A 13,875-nucleotide genomic window follows, 5' to 3' on the forward strand; every position below is an offset into this window, starting at 1 on the left:
TGGCAACTGCGGATTAATTTTAGCTGCTTCCTTGGCAACTTTGAATTAATTATAGATGCTTTATAGGAATGGAGTAGTTTGTCTTTGTAAATATTCTGGAATTCAAATTTCTCTCTAATTAAAAAAAAAAATCACTCATTCCTGTATGAGTGCCTTCTGCTAATAGACCAATGAGAAGATGTTCATGACATGAACCAAGTTAGAACACTCTGGCTCTTTTAGAGATTAACTCTAGCAGACAGAGTGAAACAATTCACAAGCAAGTACATAAAAGGAAAAACACATTTTCAGTTGCATTAAGAGAACATAAAACAATCCATCAAATGAATGCAGGAAGGATGGCTTACAGTCATGGAGAGGGACTGCCTAAGAAAACACATGGCTAGAAAAATATTTATAGCAAGACCATCACAGTTAAGAAAAACAGCAATAATAAAAGTAATGCTAATAGCACATAGTAATAGTTCCAAAATCTTTACATGTATAATATTACCATTAGAGGACAGATTATGATCTAATACAATCCACATCACTAGAACTTGCTCCCTAGGATAATTTGGCTAATGTGCAAATGATTCCTAATAAACAGTGAAATAACTGGTTCAGACAGGTGGAGCTCAGATTGTCAGAATGACTGCAGAAGGTTCCCCAAACTTGTTACCAAGTGTTTTTATATTCTGAACTGCAGTGGCAATCTCATCTTCTGGCTAGTCATTTGAAACAAGCTCAGAGCAGTTTGACATCCATATAATAATTAATCATACTTACTTTAACCAATGCATGAAGCCAGTTGAAAGCACCCCTCCACAGGTCTTTCTTAAGAACTGCTAAGTATCTACTGATACCTGATTGATGGAGGCCTTAAGAGCTACTAAACATCTACTGATTTCTGGTTGGTGGAAGTCTTAGAAGTAATAAACATCTACTGATACCAGGTTGATAGAGCTATTAAACATCTTAGGATTCACACAATAGTCTTCTTTAGCAGTCTCCCCATCCAAGTTGTAAGGTCTAGCAACATTGAGAAGTGCCTCATGGATGTGCCCTTTTCCAGATTAGATAGCAGAACACTGGGCTTCCTACCACTAGTTTCTGGAATATGTTAATAATTTTTTCACTCTGGACCACAATATTTCACATCCTTTGAGGTTGTACATCTGTATTACATGCATTATTATCTAAGCAATGGACTCAGAGAACAGGTTATATCTCAACATTGGGTGTACTTTTCAGTATATTGTTAATACTTCTTTCCAAATGTATAAATATATGTGATTCATACAATAAACTTCTCAAAGCTCAATGAAAATATTACCTCTTTCTTCAATTATTCCTAATTATTTATTGTTAGTTGTTCCTCCTTCTGAGTTCCTACAGCAAGCTATGCATATGCTATTCTTGTACTTATCACCTTATGAAGTAATTGTTCACTAAGAGGTCATTCTATTTAGAAAATGAGCCCTGTAGAGGAAAGGCTGTGTGGGATTTGATAAATATCCCATGATTCAGGCATAGCCCCTCTGTAAAGAACTAGAGAGTGCAAAATGACAGTGATGTCTAGAGAGAAGTCTGTATCCCAGAACCCTTTGTAACTCCACTGCCAACATGGTGCTGCCAGAAAGAAGCACAAGCCATTGAAGTAAATGAATGAAGTTGTCCAGAGTACTGCCAATATAAAACACCAGGAGTCTTCTTTTAATTTTTTTTTTTTATTCCCAACCTTACCTGATGCATGTGCATATCCAAAAGGGAAATTTATGGACAATTTGACAAAATGATTACAGTTTAGCAAATAGCACATGAAAAAAGAAATAGAAGAGGGGGTTAAAACACTGAAGGGCAGGCTGGAGAGATGCCTTAGTGGTTAAGCGCTTGCCTGTGAAGCCAAAGGACCCCGGTTCAAGGCTCAATTCCCCAGGACCCAAGTTAGCCAGATGCACAAGGGGGAACACACATCTGGAGTTCGTTTGCAGTGGCTAGAGGCCCTGGCACACCCATTCTCTCCCTCTCTCTCTCTCTCTCTCTCTCTCTCTCTCTCTCTCTCTGTCTGCCTCTTTATCTCTATGCCTGTCACTCTCAAATAAACACAAATAAACAAAAAAATTTTTTTAAAGACTGAAGGGCAACAATGGGAGGGGTAACTATAACCAACAAACATGTTATGTACAAAAAATATATATCAAATTATATATATTATAGATTGTCTAAAATCCCAAATCTTATGGGTAAGTGAAGATAGTTATTTTACTTATTTACTTTGGAGTTTATTTTAAGTAGTTATTAAGAACTAATGAAAAATCCTAAATTAATTCATGAATATTTTATTATTTTAGATAGTCAACAGTGGAAACATTTTCATTATTCCCAAAGGGCTTTCAGTGAATTTCCATAACTTACACTTAAATTCCAAGTTTAGTTCAACTTAACAAATTAACACGGTTTTTATAAAGATAAGAATGAGGTTGATGTACCTACTATACAGGATTAGAGAAGTCTTTTTACAGATTCACAATTAAATTTCCTTTAGTCCTGTACATAATAAATGTAGACATATGTGGAATGCGAATGTATACATATGTTCTTGATTCTCTTGTATATTCCCAGAAATATATGTGAGCACTTTATAGTATATAGTATTAATTGATGGCATAGCAGAACAGTCAATTTTAAAGGTGTAAAGCCTAGAAATGATATTCAGTGACATCTTCTAAGAAACAAAATAATGTAATAACATTAAAAATATAAAATGTACAAAATCAAATTGGAAAGATAACTTCAGAAATGAAAGAGTACATTTATAAAATTAAATTGTTGATGGTAATTTTAAAATGTTGGAACCTAGAATCATAATCAGATAATTTGAACTGCAGAAACTAGTTTATAAAACCCAAGAAAAGCTCCCCTCTGCTCTAGCAAACAAGTTATGAAAGATATTAGAAGAAACGATAAGAAGCTACTATAAATTTAAAATACAGTTTCTAGGATGAAGTAATGAATGAAAAGTTTCAAAACCAGTTGATGAAGATGAGAGTCAGAAAAGAAAAAAACTTCCTGGTAGTAAAGAAGCTTTCTCTTCTCCCCACAAATGGAGTTGAATTAGAATCTGCTAATAGAAACATAAGAAACCTTCATACACAAATACATCACCTTGGTCATGCCTCATTAAGAGAGCCATATAAGACCCTGTGTGCTTCCTGGCCCACAGACACAGGGAATGATGCAAGCTCTGTAGTCCACATGGTGCTGCCTAAGCTGCTCAGTTCCATGGTTGTATTATAAAAACAACCAAGGGAAACACCTTAACAAATGGACACATCAGTGTTCCAATAAAGCTATATTTATTTTAAAAATATTGCTAAATTAGACATAATTTTTTGGCAAATTTAGTTAGATCTAAATAATAAGGATAATTAGCCCATCTTGGCCATACAGAGATGATTTAAAAGACTGGAAAAGTTTAGCCTACAATGAAGTCCTATAAATTACAAATCTAAGGACACTAGGGATAAGATACTCTTCACTGATTCCTTTAATAAAATTAATTTAGTCCTTGTCTTTAATGACCATGCTCAGCAACAACCCACCAGGTGGAAGTTTTTCTCTCAACATTATGAGCTACTTAATCATTGGCACAGGTCTTTCTATCCTGTCAGTTTGGCAGATAATAGAAAGCCAAAATATTGATGCTACTTAATAAATAAGACTGGGAGGATATGGACAAAAGTATCCTGTACAGATTAAGGAATAACAAAGGCTTCACATCTAGAGAGCCATGCAGCAGTTGGCACTTTCCTCCGTGCTGTTCAAATCTAGCAGTGGTCATTGTCACATCTAGAGAGCCGTGCAGCAGTCGGCACTTTCCTCCATGCTGTTCTGATCTAGCAGTGGTCATTGTCACACCTAGAGAGCCGTGCAGCAGTCGGCACTTTCCTCCGTGCTGTTCTGATCTAGCGGTGACCATTGTCACATCTAGAGAGCCGTGCAGCAGTTGGCACTTTCCTCCGTGCTGTTTTGATCTAGCGGTGGTCATTGTCACACCTAGAGAGCCATGCAGCAGTTGGCACTTTCCTCCATGCTGTTCTGATCTAGTGGTGGTCATTGTCACATCTAGAGAGCTGTGCAGCAGTCGGCACTTTCCTCCATGCTGTTCTGATCTAGCGGTGGTCATTGTCACACATAGAGAGCCGTGCAGCAGTCGGCACTTTCCTCCGTGCTGTTCTGATCTAGTGGTGGTCATTGTCACACCGAGAGAGCCGTGCAGCAGTTGGCACTTTCCTCCGTGCTGTTCTGATCTAGTGGTGGTCATTGTCACACCTAGAGAGCCGTGCAGCAGTTGGCACTTTCCTCCGTGCTGTTCTGATCTAGTGGTGGTCATTGTCACACCTAGAGAGCCGTGCAGCAGTTGGCACTTTCCTCCATGCTGTTCTGATCTAGCGGTGGTCATTGTCACATCTAGAGAGCCATGCAGCAGTCGGCACTTTCCTCCATGCTGTTCTGATCTAGCGGTGGCCATTGTCACATCTAGAGAGCCATGCAGCAGTCGGCACTTTCCTCCATGCTGTTCTGATCTAGCGGTGACCATTGTCACATCTAGAGAGCTGTGCAGCAGTCGGCACTTTCCTCCGTGCTGTTCTGATCTAGCGGTGGCCATTGTCACATCTAGAGAGCCGTGCAGCAGTTGGCACTTTCCTCCGTGCTGTTCTGATCTCGTAGTGTCCATTGTCACACGTATCACTTTTCACACCTTTCAGTGTTTTCCTTATGTTGCTGGAAGGACCTAACGTTCTCTTTTCATGTGTGACTCCTCATATCTCTGAGTCATCCATGCATACTCACTCTGTGTCTACTTCAATTATTCTCTGCTCACCTACCAATTTCCTTGCTGACCTCATGTTCCAAAGACTGTTTTCAACACCTCATGCTTCCAACATGAAATTATGTTTTTATCCTGAGCATCTCTGAACTCCAAACTTATTTGACATCTCTAAGTGACTCTATAGTAGAAATTTCTAACTTACCATTTCTAAAACCAAACCTCGATCTACCCATAGCCCTGGTTTACCTCATCATGTTCTTCACCCTTCCAGCTCTTCAAACCAGAACATATTTTTGTCACTCCATCATCAGAGCATGTTCTCTGACTTCAGCCATGTCCATAGTCCTATGCTTCCCTCATTGAATGTAACGTTATTTGGGATGGTGATGTGTGGCAGCTTTGTACATCTTCTACCCCAATAGTAATCCCACCATGTCTGTGGTCTTGTGAAAATCCTGCCTGTCTGCTAGTGTCTGGATTGCACTAAGTTTTCACTTCATGTTCAGATAAGTTTCATAATTCCTATATGCATTGTTAGATGAAGAAACTTAAATTTGTAAAATTTGAGCCTTTGTTTTGGTAGCACTTGGTGCAAAGATATACTCATAGAAAAGCACTCTCTTTTATTGTGTTGTCTATTCACTTAGACATGGTTTGAGATATGCAGACTACTTCTGCAATATGCTAGGATATCTTTGAAGCAAATTCTTGGCCACGGCCTCACAACTATTCAAACTGTTGCAGCCACGATTAACATGTGTAGGAGTCAATGGATATAACTTGCCTATAACAGATGCTCATGCAAGGAGTAGAAAATGGCAAGACTTATGATAAAATAATTCCACCTTGGAGTGTTTTAGAACACTTTCCTAGAATTGAGTTTTGACACTGGTACCTAAGACTGTGTAGTTTCTTTAAAATGCAGGTAATGGGAGTCCACCATACACCTTCTACTGGTCCAAATGTGTAACAAGTCCCCAGGTTATAAGAAGCAGCTGTCCTTCAACCCCAGCCCCTCCCTGGCACTTGGGACTCAGGCCTGTGGTCTGAGTTCAGTTATTGCCATATCCAGGTGGCTTTACACATGCTTTTCCATGCATTTTAATTTGTATTTTGCTAAAGAACAGCCCTGCTTTTTAGTGCGCTTATTAAGCAGGCAAATCTAACAAGCATGAGTAGATTTTCTTTCAGAGTTATGTGTCATGCACTGCCTCATAAAAGTATTTTTCTCCATCTGTTGTAGGTCAATGCACAAACTGGCCCAGTTGGAGAGACTTGACCTAGGCAATAATGAATTCAGTGAGCTGGTAAGCAAATGCATTTCCTAACTTAGAAAATAAACTATAGCAAATTAAAGTTTTGCTATGTCTTTGAAACTCTAGATATTAAAGCATTGATGTACATGTGTGGTGACTAAATATAAAAAATAAATCTGGGAGTTGTGGTGATTGCTTGAATGTATGGTGAACCACAGAGAACTGGATGTTACATATCACTAAAAAAAATTGGATGCTAAAGAGATGGCTCAGTGCATAAGATCACTTGCCACACAAGCATGAGAGCCTGAGAGGGCCTGAGTTAAGTCCCTAGCACACACACAGGAAGCCAGGCATTGCCATACACACCTGTAACTCCAGGACAGTAGCAGTGGTGGGGTGGGGAGGTGGAGATAAGAGAATCTCCAGGGCTACTGGTCAGCCATCTCATCAAAAGATTCAGTGAGAGACTCCATCTCAGAGAAGTAATGCAGAGGAAAAGTTTGGGAGAACGCCCAATGTTCTCTGGTCCCTGTATGGGTGCATATGAGGATTACATACACATGCATACATTATACATAGACATACCACACACACATACACACAAACACACACATACCACACATATTTCATACACAGACTCAAAAAAAAATCAGATTTAAAAAAATGCATGTTAAGAATTTTGAACAGCCACATCAGGCATTATGCTAAATGTAGTGCCTGCCTCATCTCATTTAATCCTGATTTGGCTTGTTGCCATTCTAACTTTACATGGCCACTGACACATAAGTATGATGTGGCTGAACAGGGATTGAATGGACTTGAATGACTCCAAGCCTCTCCATAAAGATTTGTGTGGTAGCTGCTTGGTGGCATTGCACGAGAGAAGTGTGTCTCCATAATGCTGCTTTTCCAGGTGTACTGTAAGTGTCTCTTGAACGAAGTCATTGCTAACACACTGCCTAGATTTCCAGGAATCTACTGCTACTTTTTGGCTTTGGTTTTCTATAAGATGTGCCTCAACACCAAAATCTCAAATAAAAATTAAAAAGCAAACCATCCCATACACGAAGTCCCAGATTTTTTGTGTAGAAGTCTCCCACTGGATGCTTTTAATCTCCAGAAACAACGTATTTTGCCTATTTTTTAGGTGAAAGCATTTGATTTGTTCAGCCTTTCTGTCCCTTCTGTGGTTGACAGGTGTGGGGCGAGTCATTTAACCTCTCTAAGCCTCATTTTCCTGGATTATAAAAATGTAAATTGTAATGATGCTTACCTTATAAGGCTTACGTAAGGATTAAATTTAATACTTCATGTACAAGGGCTAGCAAAAATTTTCATCATCAATGCCATTGTGACAGAGTGGTAGGGCTTTAATCGATGCTATACTTTGAATCCACAAAAAAATATTAACTGTTTTCCTTTGACCATAGCTAATGTGGTCATTTTCCTATTCCATGAGCTGTTCATTGCTAGCAAAACCCAACTTTTACTCTTCTGTGATTAAAAATTTAACCTGTCTTTGCATAAAAAATTCCTACTCTGAAGTGTCCTCTCCCCTCCCCTACTTTCCTAAGGGGACACTTGAACCTGCACAAAGGAAGTGGCTTGTGTGTGTGACCTGGATGAAAGGGACTCCAGACCTGGGAAGTTTGGAGGGTCTAGCTTGCATGTACAGGCTGGTGGGCTGCAGCAGACTCCACCTGGTATGCTACATCTCCCCTCTGAACCCACAGCCAGATTTTGATAGCAGAAAAAGCTCTAGGAACATGGACTGTGCATCTTCATCTGGCATGCACTGCCACACTCAGCATCACTGAGTGCTCGTGCAGTGTCCAGTCATCCTCTGTTAGGCACCAGGCTGAGCAGTCTGGCCTCTGTTTCTCATTTCACCAGTCATAGCCTCAATAGTGGCCCCATAGCCAGTCTGCATGCTCAGAATCTATAGGATGGGCCTAGTCAAGAGTCTCCTATCTGCCATATTGAGCTTTCTGGGCTTTGAATGCACCTAGTATTGTTACCAACTGGCCTTCATGGTGGGCTCAACCAGATATGAGGGCCAGAGTACCTGGGAGCCAATCTAAACCATCCTAGCATTTTGAAAGGAAATGCGTGTGTGTGGAGGTAAGAGCTGGTGAGACTGGTGAGGAGCAGAAAGTACAGCACAAAGGAGGTTTGAAATCAGCTTCCAGGGCTGTGTTGTCAACCCATGCTCTCTGAGCACATGTGCCTTGATCATGTGGCAGAAAGAACATGGACTGTGGCTCACACTCAGGCTTGGCTCTCAGCTCTCTTCCTGGCTGGCTGGGTAGCTTTGGGTATGCAGCACAAATTCTGACCTCAGCTTCCTCATCAACAAAACAAAGACACCATTCCATGATTTAACTGATTTGAAGGCAAGACCATGCACAGTCAGCACTCAATATATATGTTGAAGAATTCTAGTTGTCAAAAAACTCTGCCAGCTTTTCACATGGATATATGCCAATCAACATTTAAAATTTTTTTGTTTATTTTTATTTATTTATTTAAGAGCGACAGACAGAGAGAAAGAGGCAGATAGAGAGAGAGAGAGAGTATGGGTGCGGCAGGGCCTCCAGCCACTGCAAATGAACGCCAGACATGTGCGCCCCCTTGTGCATCTGGCTAACGTGGGTCCTGGGGAATCGAGCCTCGAACCGGGGTCCTTAGGCTTCACAGGCAAGCGCTTAACTGCTAAGCCATCTCTCCAGCACCCAATCAATATTTTAATGTGAATATTTGAGTCAAAAAGATAAATAGGATATATTTACCTTTTGAAGGTCAATTTAAAATATAACATATGCTTTATAATATCTAAAATATCATCATCTGAGCACAAGCAAATTCCACTGTTTTGATGTTACAACATTCCATGTTCAGCAGAAAGTGAGTTTTTTCTCTACTCCTAGGTTTTCTACATTTGCCACAGGCAGTTGGATTTGCTGAAGCTTCATCCAATGAGTTTATTATAGAACTTCGTCTTTCCAGCCTGATTCATTCTTAATCAAATGTCTGGCTTTATTAGTCACAGCATGGAACTAGCTATTGTTTTTCTGGCAATAAGAACTTTTAATGAGAAACCAAGAGAATTTGCTCTCATAAAGCAGCTCTAAAAACAATGTCTTGTGGGAGGAAGAGCTCCTCATTCTGAACTTAGATATCAACCTTTGGGTTTTCATCAGACGACTTAGAGTGACAAGGCAAGGAGACAATGTGAACAGCAAAGGCAGAGGACCAACTACACCTTCTAGAACAACAACAACAAAAAAAGCAAAACCTCTCAATGTGAAAGCCCTGTGAGAATGTGATACCTGAGAAATGTAATACTAAACAGTGTTTGAAACACAAAAAGCCTTTTTATACAAATAATTTCTAGTAGTAAAAACTGCCTAATATTTCATACAGCAAGAATCACAGAAGATAATGAGCAAAGACATAGGAATGAAATAGATTGCCCTTTACATGAATTGCTTTTCTCAATATAAAATTAATATGTGCTTATTTAAGAAAATATCAAGTTAAAGTAGCATAAAAATTATAGTGACAGGGCTGGAAAGATTGCTCAGTGGTTAAGGGACTTGACTAGAAAGCCTAAGGACCCAAGTTCAACTCCCCAATCATTACATAATGCCAGATATACAAGGTAGCACATGCATCTAGTTTTCTTTGCAGTGACTAGGGGCCCTGGCATACCTATTTTCTCCCCCAACCTTGCAAATAAAAACATAAATAAATAAAATTTTTTATAATTTATTTTTATTTATTTATTTGACAGAGAAATAGGGAGGAGAAAGAAAGAGAGAGAATGAGAATGGGCACACCAGGGCCTCCCACCACTGCAAACAAATTCCAGACACGTGTGCCCCCTTGTGCATCTGGCTAACATGGGTCCTGGGGAATTAAACTTGGGTCCTTTGGCTTTGCAGGCAAATACTTTAACCACTAAGCCATCCCTCTAGCCCTAAAATATTTTTTTTAATTATAGCGACAATCTTCCATGATCCCATACCTATAGATCGATCATTGATATTTTGATAGGTTCTAGCCCCACCTCCATTTCTTTTGTTATTGTTTGCTTGTTTGTTGATTTTTTTTATCTTTTCCCCACCCCTATTTCTTTTTAGGAGGTTGGGTTAGAATTATCTGAGGTCAGGTCCAAAGTGGATGTGAACAGTCAGATATTATCAACCTTTAAATAATTTTTTCTGTGCTATGCATACAGTGGAATTTCAACTATCACAGAATAATTAAGACCCTCCCAGCTGTTGTGAAATAGTCAAGAACATTAAAGTGGATTCATCATCTGTCATGGAGTCAAAACCCTATATGGTTGGCAAAGTTCCCACATAGACTCTTGCAGGAAATTGAATGCCTGCTGATCTTGTTGTCTGACTTTTCCTGGAGAAACCTGAACAAACATTGACTCACCCCAAAATAACAGCAATGACAGACCAAAGAAACGATTCCCCTAAGTGTATGTAGTACAGTGAACTGATGAGTGTATTCATGTGAGTGTGAATGAGGTGTTACTCATAAGAACATGGGTGACAATGGCAATGGCCTCATTGGAGAGCCCACTCAGCATGGACAATAACTAATGAAAGCCACATCTGTAGATCTCCCTGCATAACTTGCAGACAGCTCAATTAGAGAATCTTGTGCCCAGAAAATTTTATTCCTTTTTTATCTGGAGAAGGGGTGCTTTATGAATCTTATTTATAGTTTCCATTAGCTTTCTGAAGCTTATAACTTTCATTAGCTCTTGAACCTTGTAAAGTTTATTAGCTTCCTCTGTCTTGTGGCCTCTCTACAAGAGAAAATGTTTCAATTCAGAGAAAATAGACAACACTCTACCATTTTGTCCATTCTTACATTATTTCACCCCCTTCTTCCACAATGTTTACTGGGCATTTCTTGATACAGATGTCCAATTATTTTCTTCCACATATGACTGAGTATTTGACTACTGTGCCATGGCAAGAAACACTTATTCTCACTGCTCTTACTGCTAGCCTGACAAACAGTTCCAGGGTGATGGTGACAGACATAGGTGGTGATCAAATGATATACAGAGACATTTATCGTACCAATAACTGTGGGCTAACTCCACAATGCACGACCCATTTACATCAACAAGGAGGGTCCATTGGGAGGGGGTAGATCATGGATGAGCCTAAACAATGGTACCAAACTGCCTGTATTTGCTGAAAAGAAAACTAATAAATTAAATTTAAAAAAAAAAACTATCAAAGCAGAAATCCAGAGGCTACAGAGAGTTCAACACTAAATCAGACTGCCAACAGTTCTGCCACAGCTCAGGGCACATCACAGAACAGGGAGTGGAAAGATTGTAAGAGCCACAGAGTGGATAGGAATACCCTAAGACAAGGTCCTCCCTACCCCACAGGAACTGACTGAGGCCTTCATAACCCTATAGTGAATATCATAACCCCACTGAAGAGGGCCCCCAGGGTAACAGGAGCAGGGGCAAGGGATGAAAGAGTATAACTTGTTAAATAAAATTAAATTTTTAAAAAGAATCACTTATACTAAGCAGCTTGACTGGTTGTGAGTCAGTTTCCATTCATGTAAGAGCCAAAGAAAAGGTAGGACTTCTTACAACGTGCTCCTCCAGACACAAAATGGCCTGGATATCCATGACCTCATAGTGCCTGACACTACCTACACAAGAACATCATAATAGGAGGAAAAGATCATGACATCAAAATACAAGAGAGACTGATTGAGATGGGGAGCGGATATGATGGAGAATGGAGTTTCAAAGGGGAAAGTGGAGGGAGGAAGGATATTACCATGGGATGTTTTTAATAATCATGGAAGTTGTCAATAAAAAATAAATAAATAAATAAATAAAAGTGTCCATTCATAACCGAGGCTGGAAATGCCAGTTATCTGTGTGATGGGTGTATGACACAAATGTTTATAAGGCAGTTTTCAGGTACATCACATCCATTAACAAAACAATAGTAGCATTCTCCCCACCAGGACATAAGATCTCTTAGTTACAAGTCTTTGTGCTAGTTTACAGTACTGGGTGTGATTTTTCTTCTGTGGAGAGGTCCTCAAGCCCAAGCATAAAGAAGTTGGTTGCCTCCATAACAGTTGTGCCACTATTACACACTATCTGGGATGTTGATTGTGTAGCACGCAAGGTCTATAACCAAGCAGAGATATTGCCAGCACTGATGGGTGACTGGGGTGATTTAGGGGACATGGGTGAGGCAGTTGCATCACTGAGAAAGCCACCCCAATATGGGCGATAACAGGAAAGCTGAATTTCTGGAACTCCCTATACAACTGGAAAGCAACTCCCCTGCATCTATCTGCATATGCTTTTATAATCTTGGGGAAGGTCCTGGGAAATCTTGTAACATTTATGAACTGCCTAAGCCTTGTTTTATTGACTTCCTGAGTCTAGTGAGCCTCTTCTTCCCTCTAAGAGGGAATGTTTCAATTCAGAAGAAATAACTGCACCTTGATCCTGATGTGGTAAAGAAAATAATGGAGCCCACAGGAAGAAATCACCATAAGTGGGAAGAATACAAGAAAATGAAGCAAAGCCCAGGCAGTGCTTAGAGCATAAAGGGTCATGGACTCCAGCAATGGAGTGAGGCCACAGCTCTCAGACTTCCTCACTCTGTCTCTCCTCCATCCCTCATTGGAAAGGAAAGGTTGGCTGTAAAGGAAAAGATCACTTAGAGATCCCAAAAGTTGCTAGGGAACTCTTCATCAAAAGAATCAGTCATAAGAAGCAGTCAGAAAAAAGGAAAAGCAAGGCTGGAAGAGGTTAGCCTAGCAGGTAGAAAATGGATTCTGTGTGGATGAGAGCTCAGGAGCTCAAAGTACATGAGCAGCAGCATGGGCAAAACCCCACCAACAACAGAGGCATAGTCCAGAGGCATGGGAGATGGAGATAGCAGTGGCCGCTGAGCAGCATGGCCTCGTCTCCACCATACAGCATCCTGAAGCAGGACAGATGGGGAGGGGTCACAGAGTCACATTCCTGATCCAGTACTATTCAGGCAGAGTGGGTTAGGGAAACCAGAGTAAATTTCATTCTGAGTGTGTGATGCACACAGTTCTGTGTCCCTCCATGGGTGCTTCCATGCTACAGTGCATACTCAGTCTTGTGTGACTACATTAACATGCCCTCTCATGCTAGAATTCAGGTTAAATACAAATATGAGCATTTTATAATAAGTGCTCAAGAATCACAAGCTGGGTTGGAGAGATGGCTTAGTTAAGGGGCATGCCTGTGAAGCCTAAGTATCCACATTCAATTTCCCAGTACCCATTTAAGCCAGATGCACAATGTGACACAGCATTTGGAGTCTGTTCCTTGCAGTGGCTAGAGAGCCTGGTGCACCCATTCTCTCTCTCTCTCTATCTGCCTCTTCTTCTCTTTCTCCCTGACTCAAATAAATAAATAAATAAAATATTTTTTAAAAATTACCCAGGCCGGGCGTGGTGGCACACGCCTTTAATCCCAGCACTCGGGAGGCAGAGGTAGGAGGATTGCCGTGAGTTCGAGGCCACCCTGAGACTTCATAGTGAATTCCAGGTCAGCCTGGGCTGGAGTAAGACCCTACCTTGAAAAACAAAAAACAAAAAAACAAAAAAAAATTACCCAGGATTCATTCTTCCAATTTTAGCAGCATGGTAATGAGGTTACTATAGGAACATTTTCAACTTTTTAAAACTATATTTAATGTGCTACTTTCTCCTAAACCATATGCTACTCTACTTCTTGATTTTAAAAAA

General features: G+C 40.2%; 1 protein-coding gene across 17 annotated transcripts in view; it reads left to right on the plus strand.

The window, feature by feature from the left end:
• The window catches only part of Lrrc7 (leucine rich repeat containing 7), a 468,470-nt gene that overhangs the window by 288,197 nt on the left and 166,398 nt on the right, over window positions 1-13,875 (plus strand). For 15 of the 17 annotated variants that reach the window (XM_045138031.1, XM_045138025.1, XM_045138023.1 and 12 more), the window contains one exon: window positions 6,060-6,123. In XM_045138031.1, the coding sequence (XP_044993966.1) occupies window positions 6,060-6,123 (64 nt within the window). Of the gene's footprint in view, window positions 1-6,059; window positions 6,124-9,002; window positions 9,567-13,875 lie in introns of those variants that run through there. The other 2 variants (XM_045138036.1, XM_045138034.1) reach the window with 2 other exon arrangements.

This window comes from Jaculus jaculus, chromosome 19 (genome assembly GCF_020740685.1).
Source record: "Jaculus jaculus isolate mJacJac1 chromosome 19, mJacJac1.mat.Y.cur, whole genome shotgun sequence".
NCBI classification, from domain to species: Eukaryota; Metazoa; Chordata; class Mammalia; order Rodentia; family Dipodidae; genus Jaculus; species Jaculus jaculus.